General features: G+C 34.0%; 1 protein-coding gene across 2 annotated transcripts in view; it reads left to right on the plus strand.

The window, feature by feature from the left end:
* Window positions 1-17,980, plus strand: part of TMTC3 (transmembrane O-mannosyltransferase targeting cadherins 3) — a 57,604-nt gene that overhangs the window by 4,427 nt on the left and 35,197 nt on the right. The window contains exons 2-6 of one of the 2 annotated variants that reach the window (XM_032170869.2): window positions 1,591-1,807; window positions 6,587-6,805; window positions 7,571-7,670; window positions 13,456-13,571; window positions 14,021-14,193. In XM_032170869.2, the coding sequence (XP_032026760.1) occupies window positions 1,619-1,807; window positions 6,587-6,805; window positions 7,571-7,670; window positions 13,456-13,571; window positions 14,021-14,193 (797 nt within the window). In that variant the 5' untranslated portion in view covers window positions 1,591-1,618. The remainder of the gene's footprint in view (window positions 1-1,590; window positions 1,808-6,586; window positions 6,806-7,570; window positions 7,671-13,455; window positions 13,572-14,020; window positions 14,194-17,980) is intronic. The other variant, XM_058425124.1, reaches the window with a different exon arrangement.

A 17,980-nucleotide genomic window follows, 5' to 3' on the forward strand; every position in this document is an offset into this window, starting at 1 on the left:
TTAAATTTAGGAAATAAAACTTAAAACTATAGCAAATCCCAAGTTCTTATAAAAATTCCAATACTGTTTGTGTATTTACCTAATTATTATACTTTTCAACTATAGTTGTGAATCCAGAAACTACATAGTCAGTAGTTTATTATATTTAATATGTTTATTCTACATATTATTATATATTTTAAAATTATAGTTATGCAGCTAATATATTCAAAGTCTCCAGGATGTCAGATTCTCTTAAAGGTTGCAGTTACTCTAAAAAATCAGATGCATAATTTAATATTGTTTATTATGCATATTATTATATATTTTTAAATTATTTAATTTATTTTAAATTATTTTATTTAACAATAATTTAACAGCTAATGTATCAAAGTCTCCAGGATGTTAGATTCTCTTAAACATTGCAAGTACTCTAGATACATAAGTTGTTCCCAAGTATAACTTTAAAGCATTGAAACCACAGGTTTTATTTACTTTTTTCTTCTATTAATTTTAAACTTTCCTGTGGTTAGAACATTTAACCAAACAACAGGTTGTCACCCCAAGTGAATTGATGTTACCAAGCCAGTGGCCTGAGATTATTTATGGGAAGAGAGGTTTCGGATCTGTACACAAAACTTGATTTTTACCTACCCAAAGGTAGATATCCTGAGTTGTTTTCATTTGGTTTTTCTAAATTACAACATGTATATATAGCTGTCTTATATTGGATCCTATTTCCTGATTTCTGTATCTTTGTTTCTTAATATACTGTTTCATTTTACTAGTGTACCTTTTCTCCTAGTTTCTTGAAAAGGAACATCAGAGGTAAATTTTTTGAGACCTTTAATGACTTAGGTTTTTATTCTACTTTCCTACCTGGAAAATTTAGGTTTATTAATATAGAATTTTAGTTTAGAAATCAATATCCCTCAGAAGTTTGAAGCATTACTCCTTTTTTTAATTTGGAAGGGAATTTTTTGTTTTGTTTTGTTTCTAACTCACAGCATTTTGGGTGAAAAAAATGATTTTTGATCTCTGATCCTTACTCTGGAACCTTTTTTATTTCCAGAAGCTTTTAGAATCCTATTTGTTTTCAGTGTTGTAAAGTTTTATGGAATTTTGTGCCCAGTAGAAAAGGGATGGAGGGTCTCAACCTAAAATATATGGGAGACTTTTTTTTTACTTAGCCTTTATTTTCAATATGCTGCCTTTTCCCTGTTATCAGAGACCCTATGTTTTAAATAATCCACAGAGGAAACCTCCAGTCTTCTGCCTTGGAATAGGAGAGAAGGTTACTTGGCTTTATCCCGTAAGAGAGGGGGCTGACTTAATGTCCCTGTTATCAGAGACCGTATGTTTTAAATAATCTACAGAGGAACTCTCCAGTCTTCTACCTTGGAATAGGAGAGAAGTTTACTTGGCTTTATCCAGTAAGAGAGGGGGGCTGAATTTCAACAGTGTGATTAGCTTATGCTTCTTAGAAGTGGATGGCATTTTAGCTGAGCTTTTCTCTGGAGAATTAGTATGCAATTACTTACCCACCTACTAAAATTGAACTTACTTGGAATAAATATGTTCCTTATTTTATCTTCATGAATTTTTTTCCAGTTTTTGTCCAGAAGTGCTTATAGAAAAGATGGCTGATATTAATCTAAAAGAAATAACCTTAATAGTAGGTGTGGTTACTGCCTGCTATTGGAACAGCCTCTTTTGTGGTTTTGTTTTTGATGATGTTTCAGCAATACTGGATAACAAAGACTTGCATCCATCTACACCTTTAAAAACTTTATTTCAAAATGACTTCTGGGGAACCCCTATGTCTGAGGTAAGTAATTACTTATATATTACTTGTTTATGTCTCAGATTTTGAAATATTCTGGTATTTTATTACTTCTAGGTCTTTATCAACATTATCATCACAGCAGTTACAGATTTTTAACCCTAAAATTTTTATATGAAACGTAACATGTTTGTAATAAATTGAACAGGAAGCTGAGGATGAGGTTATCTTCTTTAAAGCAGTACTTGATTATTTCTTTGCCTGTGTACCTTGCCTGCTGCTTTTTTTTTTTTTTTTTTTTTTTAAACTTTTAGATACAGGGCTACATATGCAGGTTTGTCACATGGGTATATTGTGTTATGCTGATGTTTGGGGTACCGATCTGTCACCCAGACAGCGAGTATAGTACCCAATAGGTAGTTTTGGCTTAACTTCTTAAAAATAATATTTATGTGAAAACCAAATGTATAGGGAGAGCAATAGGTGTAATACATGCCTATTTCTTGCTAATTGACTTTATTTCTCTTTTTTCTGTTTTGTGAGTAAGGCAAAAGAGATGTGATATATTTCAACATTTTAAAATATGGCAACTTCAATATAAATAGATAAGACTTTAAGAGTAAAAATAGTAAGTACACATATTGCCAATTTCTCTTGCAGAAAAAGTGGTTATTACAAATTTTGAATCTTTGTCCTATCTCTTACATAGTAGTTATTCAGGTTATATATTGAGAACCCAAAAGTTTAGTTCAATAATTTAATTTTTATTCATCCATATGGTTCACTTTTATGAGGGTATTTTTACTGTTTTGAAGGTCACTGTTAAACTGTTTGGGATTAAACTCTTATCAGCTTGATATCATATAGAATGGATTCTAATTTTAGTTATGTCATATATTAGCTGTGTGAAATAGGTGAGAATACATCTTTCAGATGGAAAGTCATTTTCCTGATCTGTAAAAGAGGATAATTCCTTTCCAAAATAAAAAAGAGAGTAATGCTTCAAATTTCTAAGGGATATTGATTTCTAAACTAAAATTCTATATTAATAAACCTAAATTTCCCAGGTGGAAAAGTAGAATAAAAACATAAGTCATTTAAGGCCTCAAGTAATAAATGAATTACTTTATCTACACTACCTGGACATAGATATTGAATAAATTGTTGAAACATAACATGTAACTCTCTGCAATGTTAACAGTATGTTTCTCGGTCATTGTGGCCGCTTTCCCCATTCCCCAAATTTGGAAGCCTCTCAAGGTTAGGGATGGACTCTTTCATTCCTCTGATCACAAGCATATATAATTATTTTGTCTTATTTAGTAAGAAGACTTTATTCGCCTTTTTGTTCTCACCCAATTCTAGCTTTTGAAAAAAAAATCTTTTGATAATAAGGGGGAAAATACGGCCCTATTATACATTATTCTAGACAGCTTGTCCTCCTATATACCTACCTTTGATCTCCAGAGACCCTCAGAACTATGTGTCCATTCCCTCAATTTATGCTAGTATCTGTTATGATTTTAGTCATAATGTTGAGGTTTTGAACTGATAGTTTAGCTGGCCATATTAAATGGTCTTATTTTCTAGATTAGGCTATTCTTGCTATAAAGAAATATCTGAGACAGGGTAATTTATAAGAAAAGAGGTTTTATTGGCTCACAGTTCTACCAGCTGTACAAGAAGCATAGCAGCATCTGCTTCTGGGGAGGCCTCAAGAAGCTTCCAGTCATGGCGGAAGGGGAAGAGAGAGCAGGCACCTCACATAGCAAAAGCAGGAGTAAGAGGAGTACGGTGGGAGGTGCTACACAGTTTTGAACAGCCAGCTGTCACAAGAACTCATTGTAGCAAATACAGTACCAAGCAGGGTGGTGCTAAACCATTCATAGGAAATGCACCCGAATAATCCAATCATTTCCCACCAAGCCCCACTTCCAATATTGGGGATTACATTTTGATGTAAGATTTGGGCAGGGACACACACATATCACATACCATGGTGTCAGTGATCTGTTCAGTGATTTTCTCAGCTTTGCAGATTGAAAATTTGATTTTGTTCAGAAAGCCCGTAAGCAGATGGACTAAGAAAAAGACACATATGTTCTGACAGAATGGATGAACAAACTAGAATAACAGTTTATTAAGAGTGAAGAGTGTAGTTTCCTTGCATTTTCTGATGGGCATATTCTCTCCCTGAAGGCAAATGTGACACTAGGGAAAGTTATTCTAGGTAGTCCTTAGGTGTCATAGGTTTCATGATAAGCCTGGAATTAGCATATTCAAAGATCTAATCATTGATATCATCAAGTTATGATAGCCTAGAAGATATGTGTCCACACATATCTTACAAGAATTTTTGTGCCAATGTAGGTCTTAAAAACACATTTTGGGCTTAGGACATTCTCCTAAGCCATATAAATACTGCCATATTAGGGGTCTTTGGACTCCTGTGAACCTCTCAGTGTTTAGATTATCTCTCTAGTAGGCTTATGCTATAGATATGTGCAGCTCTATTTATTGATAGTTCATTTGATCTCAACCCTGACTGCCATATTAGAATTTGCCTGGGGCATCTAAAGAATGAAAACATATTACCAAGGCTCTGTCCAAACCTGTTATTTCAGATAATCTCAGAGTGGGATGTAGGTATCAATATTTTTGTCTTATTTTGTATGTGTATGTGTTTAGTTGTTGTTTTGTGTGGGAGGGAGGGTGGGGCTTTTGTTTAAGTCATCCAGGGGATTCTTTGGTATAGCCGTGGCTGGGAGCAAGGGGGCTGTAATGAGCCACCTTCCTCTGGCATTTGGCCTATAAAGTACCTTGTGCTAAGGTAACTTCTGCAAATATTTTATCTCATTATGATTTTGCCATCCCTATATTGAGATTCACGTTAACAGGGAACTGTTAGCTTAATCATTCATTATACTGTTGTGTATTTTTATTGCCAACTAATATCATGAGTAATTTTTTCTTTAATATGCCCGAAAGTAATAATGATCTGAATTGTTTTATTCATAATGGCCCTAGGTGTTTTCACAAAGTAAACTTGGTATCTAATAGGCTGATGATTATTTGTCACAGTGGAATCTGAAATAGATCCCTAATGAGTTATGTGAATAATTACTTATGTTAATAATTGGTCTATTAGTTGGTCATCACCTATAGTATATGTATGTCTAATAGTCCTAACTGAACAATTATGTATACTGCAACTCAACGTACATATTCCCTTCTACTTTCTGAGTACATCCTTTCACCTAGAATATTTGTTCCATTGTAGCCACAGTGACATTTCAGGTATCCAAAGGGTTTCTAGAGTTCTTTTCTACTTTCTAGTACAAATCATGTCAGTTCAATACAGTGCCTTAAAAATAGCTTTATATGCCTGAGATGAAATTTGAAGGATGTAAAGGAATTAGGCAAGCAGGAAAGAACATTCTAAGTAGATAGTACATTATGGAGTATATAGTCAGTACAGAGATACTAAAATGTTCCTAATTTCAAGATGGGAAAGATTTATTCTTTGTCTTTCCTAATGTTCCCTAGTAAGGATGAACAGGCCTAAGTCTACTTGTGTGCCAGAAAGTTACGGCAAAATATCATAGGAAGTAGAAGAGCAAAGAAGCTGAATATGGATGCCTATATTAGTCTGTTTTGCATTACTATAAAGGAGTACCTGGTAATTTATAAGGAAAATATGTTTATTTGGCATATGGATCTGCGCACACTGTACAAGCATGGCAACAGCATCTTCTTGGCTTCTGGTGAGGCCTTGAAAGTTTTACTACCTGTAGAAGGTGAAGGGGGAGCAGGTGTATCACATGGTGAGAGAGGGAGCAAGAGAGAGGGGAGGAGGTTCCAGGCTCTTTTAAGCAACCAGCTCTCACATGAACTCATTACAGTGGGGAAGACACCAAACCATTCATAAAGGACCCACCTCCAATGACCCAAACATCTCCCACCAGGCCCAACCTTCAACATTTCAACCTCCTCACATTTCAGCATGAGATTTGGAGGGAACAAACATCCAAACTATGTCAATGCCCTTTGTATAAAACTACAAAAAATAACTTAATATTTTATATATATTTGAACTGTGTGTTTTATTCTTAAATCTGGTTTGGTTTTGTGTTAGGGAAAGAATTATTTCTGATTAAATGTAACTTATAATTTAAAAAGAAAGTCAGTACTTTACATGAAATTTTATTTATTGCCGAAGGAGAATACCACAAGAATGGTGTCTATTTTCATATTCTAAGAAAGTTTTTACTCTTGTATTACTCTCTGTAATTTGAGAATTCCTAGTTTAATATATTCAGATTTATACATTATGGAGATGTTTTTCATAAAACAGCTAGACAGTACCTTTTTGAGTCATCACTATTTTAATTGAACTGGTAAGCATTCTGTTCTTACATTTCGTTATGAAGATCTAGCCAGTAGTTATATGAACTTTTGTATTGCTAATAGATATGGAGGCAGGCTTTGGAGAGAATCCCGTGCTCTAACTTGACCAATGCCGGCATTGTCTTTTTTTAAAATTGTTATATCGAAGAGGAATTAATTGTCAAATGTCCTTTTACTGTTAGTTCTCTGACCACTGTATATCAAGGAGGAAATTAACCTTGTTTGTGGACTAAGGAAATAGAAAAATACAGATTATAAAACTTTATTTTTGTGTTACTCTTAAGACATTTCATATTTTATTGTTATTTCTCAGTAAAATGTAGATATTAATATCTTTAATGGTAAATGCAATGATGAGCTTTTGTACCCTGTTGAACCAAGGTACTTTAATAATCACTGATTGTTTTTTCCTTGTAGGAGAGAAGCCACAAGTCTTACCGTCCCTTAACAGTATTGACATTTCGCTTAAATTATTTGTTAAGTGAACTAAAACCAATGTCATATCATCTCCTAAATATGATTTTTCATGCTGTGGTTAGTGTGATATTTCTCAAAGTATGCAAACTTTTTCTGGACAACAAGAGTAGTGTGATTGCTTCTTTACTTTTTGCAGTGCACCCAATACACACAGAAGCAGTAAGTAAAACTATGAATTGATTTTTTTCTTTTTCCTTTTTTACAAATCCTGCACAGTGATTATAATGGTATATATTTTTAAGAAAAAAAAAAATTTAACCCTGACTTTAATCCAAATATTTGAAGACTCTTAAATTCATACAGTTAATTCTTAATTTTCTAGTACACAAAGTCTAACTTCCTACTGTGTAAAATTTTTAAATTTAACATTTTTGAAACATAAACATTTTTCATTCAAGAATATAAAATCTTTTTAGAAATATATACATGAATACAGTTCTTCGGTCACTTTTTTTAATGAACAAGAATTTCTAAGGACTATTTAAAGTTTATTGTCTTTTTAAACTTTAGTTTTCAGATTTATTATGAGATATAACTTTCTGAATTTATGGTACCTTTGTATATTAAGAACATTCATATTTCAAGAAAATATGTAAGAAGTACTTAAATTCTAGATATTCTACCATATTTAAGTGGTTACCATTGGAGAAAGCTGGATAAAGAGTACACAGGATCTCTCTTTACTAGTTTTGAAACTTCCTGTAAGTCTTATTTCAAAATAAGTTAAAAAAAAGTATAAACTGTTAAGAGTCACTAATAAATTTCTATTTATGTAAGATTCACAAATTCACCACCTGAGGGCACCCAAAGAATGTTTAAGAAACAAATGTGCACTTGAAAAGTTAAAGTATTTTTACCATTATATATAGTAATTTTTCAAGATATTCTTTATTAATACAAACCCCCTTCATTTTTCCTTTCTAGGTAACGGGAGTTGTTGGAAGAGCAGAACTTTTGTCATCTATCTTTTTTCTAGCAGCTTTTTTGTCGTATACCAGATCAAAAGGACCAGACAATTCCATAAGTACATGTCGCACATTTGATTTTTTTTTAACAGTGCTAAAACTTGATTAAGGAATTTTTATTTATTCCAAGTGCTTCTTGTAACACATTATATACCGCATTTGGGATTCATCTTTATATATTGTTTTACTTTAGCATATGTGAAAATATGAAATATGTAACATTGCTAGTATTTATGAAGTTTGTGTATAATTTATATTTTTATCTTGAGCTAATAGATTTTATATGATCTAATTTTAAAAACCAAGTAACCTTAGAATAGAAGAGTTTTAGAGTTAGTCCTAGTTCCATCTTCTGTTATCTATTAATGATACAGATTCCAGTATTTCAATTGTCTTTGGATAAATAACACCTGGTAGACTATCATATTGTTTAGGCAAGGTTAAAAGCCTCCTAGAATATAACTTTTATTGTGTGTTGATCATAGCTGTTTATTGAGCTCCCACCTTATGACCTACTCTGGAAAGTGCTTCGTATACATTAGCTCATTACTCTTAATGATTCCTGGCATTATCAGAAAACAAGTTCCAGGCAATAAAAATGATTTTTTTCAAGTGTGGGCACAGTGGGCACAAACCTTTAAGTTCTCGGGGAGGGGGCAGATTTTCTCACTGTAGTTCCAAGGTACTCATGACAAGAAGCCTAGTTTTATGTGTGGAAACTGAGGTTCAAGAAACACATGATTTAGCCAAACATCTTAGAGTGTTCTGGATTTGTAATAGAACTAGGTTTGCCTTTGCTGCTTTGCGCAATGCCTTCTTAAAACAATTTGAGTGGCAGCATAGCATAGTACTTAAAAGCATGGACTAAAGAGTCTAGTTTCAATTTCTAGCTCCACTGTTTATTTACTAGTTCAATTCACTGTAATACATCAGGCAAATTAACCTCTCTGTGCTTACATTTCTTTATCTGTTAAATGTGCATAATGATAGTCCCCTACCTGTGCAGTGCATCATGTAGTAGGAGCTACTTTTGTAACTAATATGGAATTGCAAACCAATATCCTCTTTAAGTACCATCCTCACCAAAGCCTGAATGGTAAAGTTAGAAAATACTGTGGCCTACAGGTTTATAATCGGGCTCTCAATTACCTGTTTAATATCTTCTGCCATTCTTGCCCTAGCTGTCTTCACTATAGCTAGATAGACCTTCTTGCTGTTCCCAAAAAGGCAGAGCACCCACCTTTATACCTGCATTTCCCATTATTGAATTTTCTTCCCTTAGATCTTTAGTAGTCTCATTTATACACTACTCTATATTATCAGGCCTCAGCTTAAGTATTTCTGTCTTAGAAAAGCCTTCCCTGTTCTAACTGAAATAGCTTTTCACCAAATTGTATCTTTTGTTCCAAATACTTGTACTTGGTGATTTTTAATGATTTCTTATTCTTTACAATTCTAATATCTTGCCTTATTTCCTTAAGAATTACTTATTTGGGCTGGGTGCAGTGGTTCACGCCTGTAATCCCAGCACTTTGGGAGGCTGAGGTGGGCGGATCACATTGTCAGGAGTTTCAGACCAGCCTGGGCCAATATGGTGAAATCCTGTCTCTACTAACAATACAAAAATTAGCCGGGCGTAGTGGTGGGCGCCTGTAGTCCCAGCTACTCGGAAGAATGAGGCAGGAGAATCGCTTGAACCTGGGAGGCGGAGGTAGCAGTGAGTCGAGATCATGCCACCGCACTCCAGCCTGTGCGACAGAGGGAGACTCCGTCTCAAAAAAGAGATCGCGCCGCTGCATTCCAGCCTGGGAGACAGGCAGGATCCGTCTCAAAACAAACAAAAAAAAGAATTATTTGAAATTCTTAGTCTGTCTCTTTAAGTAATTCTGATTTAGTAGTATATGTTATTATGTTTGTTCTCTCTGTTTTATGATTGTTGTATCCTTCAGATATTTAGTTGTTTTGGCTTGTGAGCTCAAGCCACATGTTCTTCTAAAGTTATAAACCACTGTGCCTGTTAAAGGGAAAGGCCAGGGCCACTCTTTGTTCATCCTGTGAGTCTGAAGGGATGAAAGGAATTATAAACCAGGATATAAAGTTCCAGGTTCCGCAGAGCTACTGTGGATCACTATTGTTCCTACCAGTGCTACTAGGCACACTCTTTGTTTTCTTTAAGAGAATCAGCATTAAGAGGCCAGTCCACCATCCCTCTGCATTTAAATGGTAGCTCTGTGGAAGTTACTGCCTAGGCGTGATTGGTTGGTTTGTACCTTTTAAAAAATACCTACCTCTTACCCCATCAAGACTTCTGAAGTGCTCTGCTTTTACCTCTGGAACACCCAGTAGCCATTGTAGCTGTGGATTTCTGCAGTAACGGAGCAGATAGTGATCTACCCAAAGCAGTCAGGAGAGGATAGAACAAAAGTTAAAAAAAAAAATTCCCACTGTTGTCTTCTGCCTTAAATGTAATCCCTCATAACACAGAACCATACATGCTTAAAATAACCTCGAAATGCTAAGGTTTTTTTTGTGTGGTTTTTTGTTTTTTTTTTTTTTTTTTTTACAAAAAAGTGTCTTAGAAACTATTTTTCCCTCTTACTTACCTTTTTCTAGGTTGATTTTTGGGGAAGGGACCAACAGGTCAAGCTAGTTCACCATTTCACCGAAACAAAAACAGAGTAATGTTGTTTTCTATGCCTTTAACTTGCATTTCTGAAAATACTCATTTCTAACCTGAAAATACATAGTTTACATTTTTCTTTTGTTTATTGCTTTCTCACAATAGAACGTGACCTTCCTTAGGGTAGGTAACTTTTTCTCCGTTTTTTGATCTTCATTTCCTAAAATGATTCCTAGTTTACAGTAGGTGTTTAGTATGAGTATATTGAAGAAATAAGCAAGTGAATGAATGTAATGTATTTTAAATTCTAATTGAAAAAATACTGAAATCTACCTTGGACCTCTCTTTGTCCTCTTAACCACTATGATACTTAGTACTCTTAGTAATTTTACTCTTGAAGCCACAGTTTCCACATCATCTTTGTAGTCCCTATTGTATCTAGTATACACTGGCCTGTGCAAAGGTTTTCAAGTTGTAATTATTTATATTCATTTTAACTTCTATATTCATGTCCCATACCCCTTTTGTAAATATGGTCATCCAATTTCAGGGTCTTTACACTTGATTTTTTATTATTTGGGTTTCTGCTTAAATATCCACTTAAATGTCATCAATATCACTACTCATCTTTCCCAGTGGTGCTATTTTTATTTCCCTTCATCCTCTTTTTTTCTCTATAACACTTAAACTTTGTCACCATTTGACAGAGTATATTATTACTTGTCTCTCTTCCCTATACCCTTGAAATGTAGTAGATACTTAAAATAACTGTTTGAATAAGTGATTGCTGAAGATGTGTTTCTTTTACACCTGTAGAGTCAGTTTAGAAGCCTGTATCTTGAAATGGGAATGGATTTAAGTGTCCTTAACCTATTTACCAGGTATACTTGTTTTGGACAAAATCACATGTAACTTTTAACCACAGTGATCTGATTATAAAATCAAAGTGTTTATGTAGTAATATAGTCACTAGAGGCTGAAGAACTGAAGTGATTGGTTTCAGTAAGACATTTGCATTTATTACTCTTAGGTGGTGAGATGGAATTCAAGGTTGTAAAAGGTAACCATTTGCTTTTTCTTCCTTGGAGTAGAAATACAAATTACTGAGAAGCTCTGAATTTAAAATCAGAAGAACCATGTTAAAGTCTTGGTCTCCTTATTCTTTGTTACTTTTTAAAAAATACCTCTACAATTCTTTCCTCATCTTAAAAATGGGTATGATTACATCCATGTTCTTACTCCATAGAGTGATTTTAAGATTCAGTGAAATAATATATGCCAAACTGGCTATATAAACTGTTTAAAATATCTGCTTTCAATGCTATTATTTCCTGTGAGTTTTTATGTAGACATACACATCCATTCATACTATTCTCTATATCCTTCATTTGCCTAGCTTACCGTCACCCCTATTTATTTATACATCCACCTTTCCCAATTTTTCCATGTCCTGTATATCCTTCAAGGGCCAACATTAGGTCCAGCCTGTTTTGTAAATAACCATCTTCTGATTTCTTCCTCTATGAATTTCTTGTTGAATTTAGCATTGTAGTATAATATAATCTATTATATTAGTATTGATGTTTTGGGCTAATGAGATTATAAGATTTTTTTTAAAGAAAGAATATTATTATACTTAGTATCTGCAACAGTTTCATGGGTTTGGTTTTTTTCATTTATTTCTTTGTTTTTGGTTATTTTTTCTTTCAGTAATTTTAGTCTATAGAGTACTTTGAAAACAATTTCAAAAACAGGTGTATTTCTATATTAAGCCCAATGACAAAAGAAAATGTATTCAATTCATGAATTCTGTTCTCGTTTATATTTAGATTTAAGTCAATTATTTGAATTTTTGCTTTAGTTAATAGTCTTAATAAAAGCCGAGGTCACGGCCGGGCACAGTGGCTCACGCCTGTAATCTCAGCACTTTGGGAGGCCGAGGTGGGCAGATCACCTGAGGTCAGGAGTTCAAGACCAGCCTGACCAACATGGAGAAATCCCGTCTCTACTAAAAAATACAAAATTTGCCAGGCATGGTGGCGCATGCCTGTAATCCCAGCTACTTGGGAGGCTGAGGCAGGAGAATCACTCAAACCTGGGAGGTGGAGGTTGCGGTGAGCTGAGACCACGCCTTTGCACTCTAGCCTGGGCAGCAAGAGTGAAACTCCGTCTCAAAAAGAAAAAATGAAAAGCAAACTGAGATCACACAGTCATACTACCAGATCTTTTTTTAAACTAGAAAAGAATTAGAGGTTATAGCTTTTCATAAGAAAACTGAAGCCCGGAAAAGCTGCCCAAACTCACAAGTTCACAATGAACTTTCATAGTTCATTACTCTTTAGTCAAATTACTAATACATGGTAGACACTTACTTGAAGTCAATGAAGTATGTTTTTCATTTAAATAGAACTTACAGTCTATTGCAAATAGAAGAATAGTATTTATTTAAGTGCCTGTTGTTAACCACTTTCATTTTGGTTTTTATAAGAATGGGCTAGACACAATGGCTCGTGCCTGGAATCCCAGCACGGTGGGAGGATGGCTTGAGGCCAAGAGTTTGAGACCAGCCTGAGCAGCATAGCAAGACCCTGTCTCTACAGAAAAAAAAAAAAAAAAAAAAAAAAAAAATAGCCAGATGTGGTGGCACATGCCTGTAGTCCTATTTGGGAGGCTGAGGCAGATGGATTGCCTGAACTTCAGAATTCAAGGCAGTAGTGAGCTATGTTCACACCACTGTACTTACTACAGCCTGAGTGACAGAGCCAGACCCTGTCTTAAAAAAAAAAGTATGGTACCCTACTTTTCCCAATAGTTTTAAATTTTAAGGTTTTAATAATTTATCACTTTAATAAAGTATAAAGATATCTGTCATAATTTCAGGAATTTGTCTTCATTTCAGGATGATAGCTTATTAATTATGACACTCAAACCTGTAAATTTCTCTTCTCCAAATTCACCACCCTACCTTTGTTTTAAAAGTTAGTATTTGATTAAATAATTTTTCCCTTTGTAAAAAATTTCAGTTCAAATTATACATGTTGATATTTTGCTTTGAATGTATAAAGTAAAAATTAAAATTTAAGTATATCTTAAAGTATATACTACTAATTAATGAGAAATAGCACTCATATGGATATGGAATCACAAGTAAAGTTTAAAATATCTTTTTTTGATGTTATAAAATTGTTTTCTGAATTTTTATATTTTCTGTTCTCAAATTGCAGTATGGACTCCAATTGCATTGACAGTGTTTTTAGTGGCTGTTGCAACATTATGTAAAGAACAAGGAATAACAGTTGTAGGAATTTGCTGTGTGTATGAAGTGTTTATTGCCCAGGGGGTAAGCCAAACTATAAATATATAAATTTTCTTATTGATATCTTTTATCCTAGTTGAATCAGATTTTATTTATTTTTATTTTCTAAATGTATCATTATGTAAATTAATGTGTTTACCAATAATAATACCAGAAATCATGTTTTATCCTCATACCTACTGAAAATTACTTAACATTTTATGATACTTTAAATGTTTTAAGAACTGTATGTTAAATTTCAGTGATGGAATCATTAGGCAGCTTGGAAAAGTATGCAATAGTACTGTACAGTATAATTCATTATTAGGTAAGACTATTGAGCTCAGTTTTATTCATTATTAGCTTCACACATTCTTCCACATTAATTTTATAATTACACTTGTATCTAATCTTGCAATTAGAAAGTACTACAGTATTGAAAACATTGAGATATGTTGTTATTTGTTGCTTAAAACATTTCTTTTCTTTTTCAGTATACTTTGCCATTACTATGTACTACTGCTGGACAGTTTCTCCGTGGAAAGGGTAGCATTCCATTTTCTATGCTGCAGACACTAGTAAAACTCATTGTCTTGATGTTCAGTACATTATTACTTGTTGTGATTAGAGTCCAGGTTATTCAATCCCAACTTCCGGTATTCACCAGGTATGAAATTCTGGTTCTTTGTTTTCTTCATTCTTTTTTTTAACTTCGGATTTTAATGATTATAAATGTTGCAGAAAGTATTTTATTTATTTTGTTTTTTAACAGTTTTATTAAGCTATAATTAACATTTTTTAAACTGCATATATTTAAAATTTACATACTGATAATTTTTGACATATGTATACACCCTTAAAGCTCCCACGATAAAAATAATGAATGACCCATCCCAAACTGGTTAAGTGTTAAGGTTAGTGTTAATTTAGTCTCCTATATCCTTAGTGATTTTTGTCTACTCATTCTGTCAGTTACTGAGAGATGTTGAAATCTCTGACTATACTTGTAGATTTCGCTATTTCTCCTTGCACTTCTATCGGTTTTTGTTTTATGTGTTTTTGAAGCTCTGCTACTAAGGTGTGTAAACAACTAGGATTGTCAGGTCATCTTGAGGAACTGATCCCTTTGTCATTATTAAATGAGCTTCATCCCCAGTAATAGTCTTTACTCAGAAATTCACTTTTTCTTATCCCAGCTATCTTTCATTAGTGTTATGTGGTGTATCTTTTTCCATCTTTTTACTTTTTACCTGTCTATGCTTTATTTATAAAGAGGATTTCTTGTAGCGTGCATACAATTTGGTCTTTTGTTGTTTGGTCAGATAATCTGACTTTTAGATGGGATATATCATTGATTTATATTTAATATGATTATTGATATAGTTTGATGGAAATCTGTCATCTTGCTAAAATTGTTTTCTCTTTGTCCCATCTATTCTTTGTTCCCTTTTTTCTCTCTTTCCACCTTCCTTTGGATCCTTTTTTTAATATTTCATTTTATCTCCTTGTTGGCTTATTAGCTATAAATCTTTGTTGTTTTAGTGTTGCTTTAGGGATTTTAGAACATCTCTGCTTATCACAGTTTACCTTCAAGGAATATTCTAATTTCGAATATATATATAAAATAAAAAATATCAGTATATATAGTATAAATATATATAATATACATTTTATATATGTAAGAACTTAACTTTTGCGCAGTTTGTGTATGTTTTCCTTGAACATACATTGCTTTAAACAATTGTCTTGGAGGAATTTAAACAATAACAAAGTATTTTACATTAACCATGAGTCACCATTTCCAGTGTTCTTTATTCCTTTGTTGGATAAGATTTTTATCTGGTACTATTTTTCCTTTTACCTGAAGGAATTTCTTTAGCATTTCTTGATTAAAAATAGCAGGTTTTGAAAGATATTTTCTCTGGGTGGAGAATTCTACACTGGCTTTTTCATTCAGTATTCTGAAAATGTAAATCTACTGTCTTCCGGCTTTTATTATTTTCAGTGGGAAAACCTCTATCCTTATCTCTTTATGCTAATGTATGTTATGTGTATTTTTTTCTATGCCTGTTTTTAATATTTCCTGTTTACCATTGTTTCTTATATATTTATGTTTCTTGTGCTTAGGTAAACTGAGCTTCTTGAAATCTGTAGGTTTTAATTTTGTATAAATTTTGGAAAATGTTTAGCTAGTCTTCAAATATTTTTGCCATCTTTTCTTTTTCCTCTTTTTCTTGTATATCAGTTAAGTATATTTAAGTTTCTTGAAGTTGTTGCACTGAAGCTGTTTTTTTCCCTCAATCTTTTACCATTTTTAGTTTGGATAGTTTCTTTTGCTGTATCAAGTTCACTAATCTTTTTTCTGCAATATCTAATCTACTCTTAATTTCATCTAATTTTTTCTTACCGCTGAATCTGTTTTCATCTTCAGAAGGAAGTCTGATTTGAGTCTTCTTTTATATCTTCTATATCTCTACATGTTCTATTACATTAATGTCCTTGCCTACTAATTCTGTCATCTGTGTCATTGCTTGGTCAGTTTTTATTGAATAAATTTTCTCTTCATTATAGGTTGTATTTCTCTGCTTCTTTGCATGTCCAGTAATTGTTGAACAGATACCATTTGTGAATTTTACCTTAATGTATTCTATAAATTTTGAGTTTTATTCTGGAATGCATTTAAGTTACTTGGAAAATGTTTTATCTTTCAATCTTGCTTTTTTTCTTTCTTCTTTCTTCTTTTTTTTTTTTTTTTTTTTTTGAGAAAAGAGTTTCGCTTTTGTTGCCCAGGGCTGGAGTGCAATGGCGCGATCTCGGCTCACCGCAACCTCCACCTCCCAGGTTCAAACGATTCTCCTGCCTCAGCCTACTGAGTAGCTGAGACTACAGGCATGCGCCACCATGCCTGGCTAATTTTTGTATTTTTAGTAGAGATAGAGTTTCTCCATATTGGTCAGGCTGATATTGAACTCCTGACCTGAGGTGATCCGCCCACCTCAGCCTCCCAAAGTGCTGAGATTACAGGCGTGAGCCACTGCGCCCAGCCCAGTCTTGCTTTTAAGCTTTGTTTTGTGGGACCACAATAGCATTTAGGATAAGACTAATTTCACTTCACTACTGATGCAAGATCTTTTTGACTATTCGACGTGAACTGTAAATTATGAAGATTTCCACACTGTCTGCCGAGGAACTATTCCTGGCTCGGTATATTTGGGAATTTTTAGCTCTAATACATTCAGGAGGTTTTTGCCTGATTGTATTAGTTTTCTGAAGGCTGCTGTAACAAATAACTACAAACTGGATAGCTTAAAATAACAGAAATTTGTTCCCTCACAGTTCAAGAGGCTAGAAATACCAAATCAGTATGTCAGCACAATTGGTTCCTTCTGGAGGCTCTAAGGAAGAATTTGTTCCATAACTGTCTGCTGGTTTCTGGTGGTTGCTAGCAGTCTTTGGCATTCCTTGGCTTGTAACTCCATCACTTCAATCTGCTCTGTCTTCACATTGCCTTCTTTCCAGTGTATCTCTTTCTTCTCCTTTTATGAGGACCCCAGTCGTTGGATTTAGGGCCCACCCTTACCCAGTATGACCTCATCTTAACTAATATTGGCAGAAACTATTTTCAAATAACACCACGTTCTGAAGTTAGGGTAGACATGAATTTTTTAGAAATATGATTCAACCCACTACACCGACCATGGGTATTTCCTCACATATATGTGCTGATTTGAACTCATCAATATCGGGCCAGGTGTGGTGGCTCACGCCTGTAATCCCAGCACTTTGAGAGGCTGAGGTGATCACTTGAGGTCAGGAGTTTGAGATCAGCCTGGCCAACGTGGGGAAACCTCATCCCTACTAAAAATAGAAAAATTAACCAGCGTGGTGGTACACGTCTGATCCCACCTACTTGGGAGGCTGAGGCACAAGAATCGTTTGAACCTGGGAGGCAGAGTTTGCAGTAAGCCAAGATTGTGCCATGGCACTCCAGCCTGGGTGACAAAGCAAGACTCTGTCTCAAAAAAAAAAAAAAAAAATAGAACTCATCAATATTGAAGACTGGAGAGAGACCCTCTACAGATGTCTCAGGTTCTCTTTCTCAGCAGCTTTCTTCTGTCTGGATTCTGCCTCACTAATTCCAGCCTCCCGCACTCCTAGGGCTCCTAACTTCATACTCTCAATTCAGTATACCACTGGGCTCAGCCTGGGTTCCCTCTTGCTGTTTTACTGACTAAAAACACTATCCAGGTACTAAACTCTTTCCAGAAAAAGCTCCCCTTATTTGTTTTTCTTCTCTCAGGTATTACAGTCCTTTTTCACCTTATGCTCAGTGTTTTAAAAAAATTATACCTCTTATACAGTTTTTTAGTTGTTTAAGGCTAGAAAGCAGAAGATATACTGAATTTTAAGTCTGTATATCATATTTATCTACTTTAACATTTAGCCTTTTGTCA

Source organism: Hylobates moloch, unplaced genomic scaffold (assembly GCF_009828535.3).
Source record: "Hylobates moloch isolate HMO894 unplaced genomic scaffold, HMol_V3 SCAFFOLD_12, whole genome shotgun sequence".
Taxonomy (NCBI): domain Eukaryota; kingdom Metazoa; phylum Chordata; class Mammalia; order Primates; family Hylobatidae; genus Hylobates; species Hylobates moloch.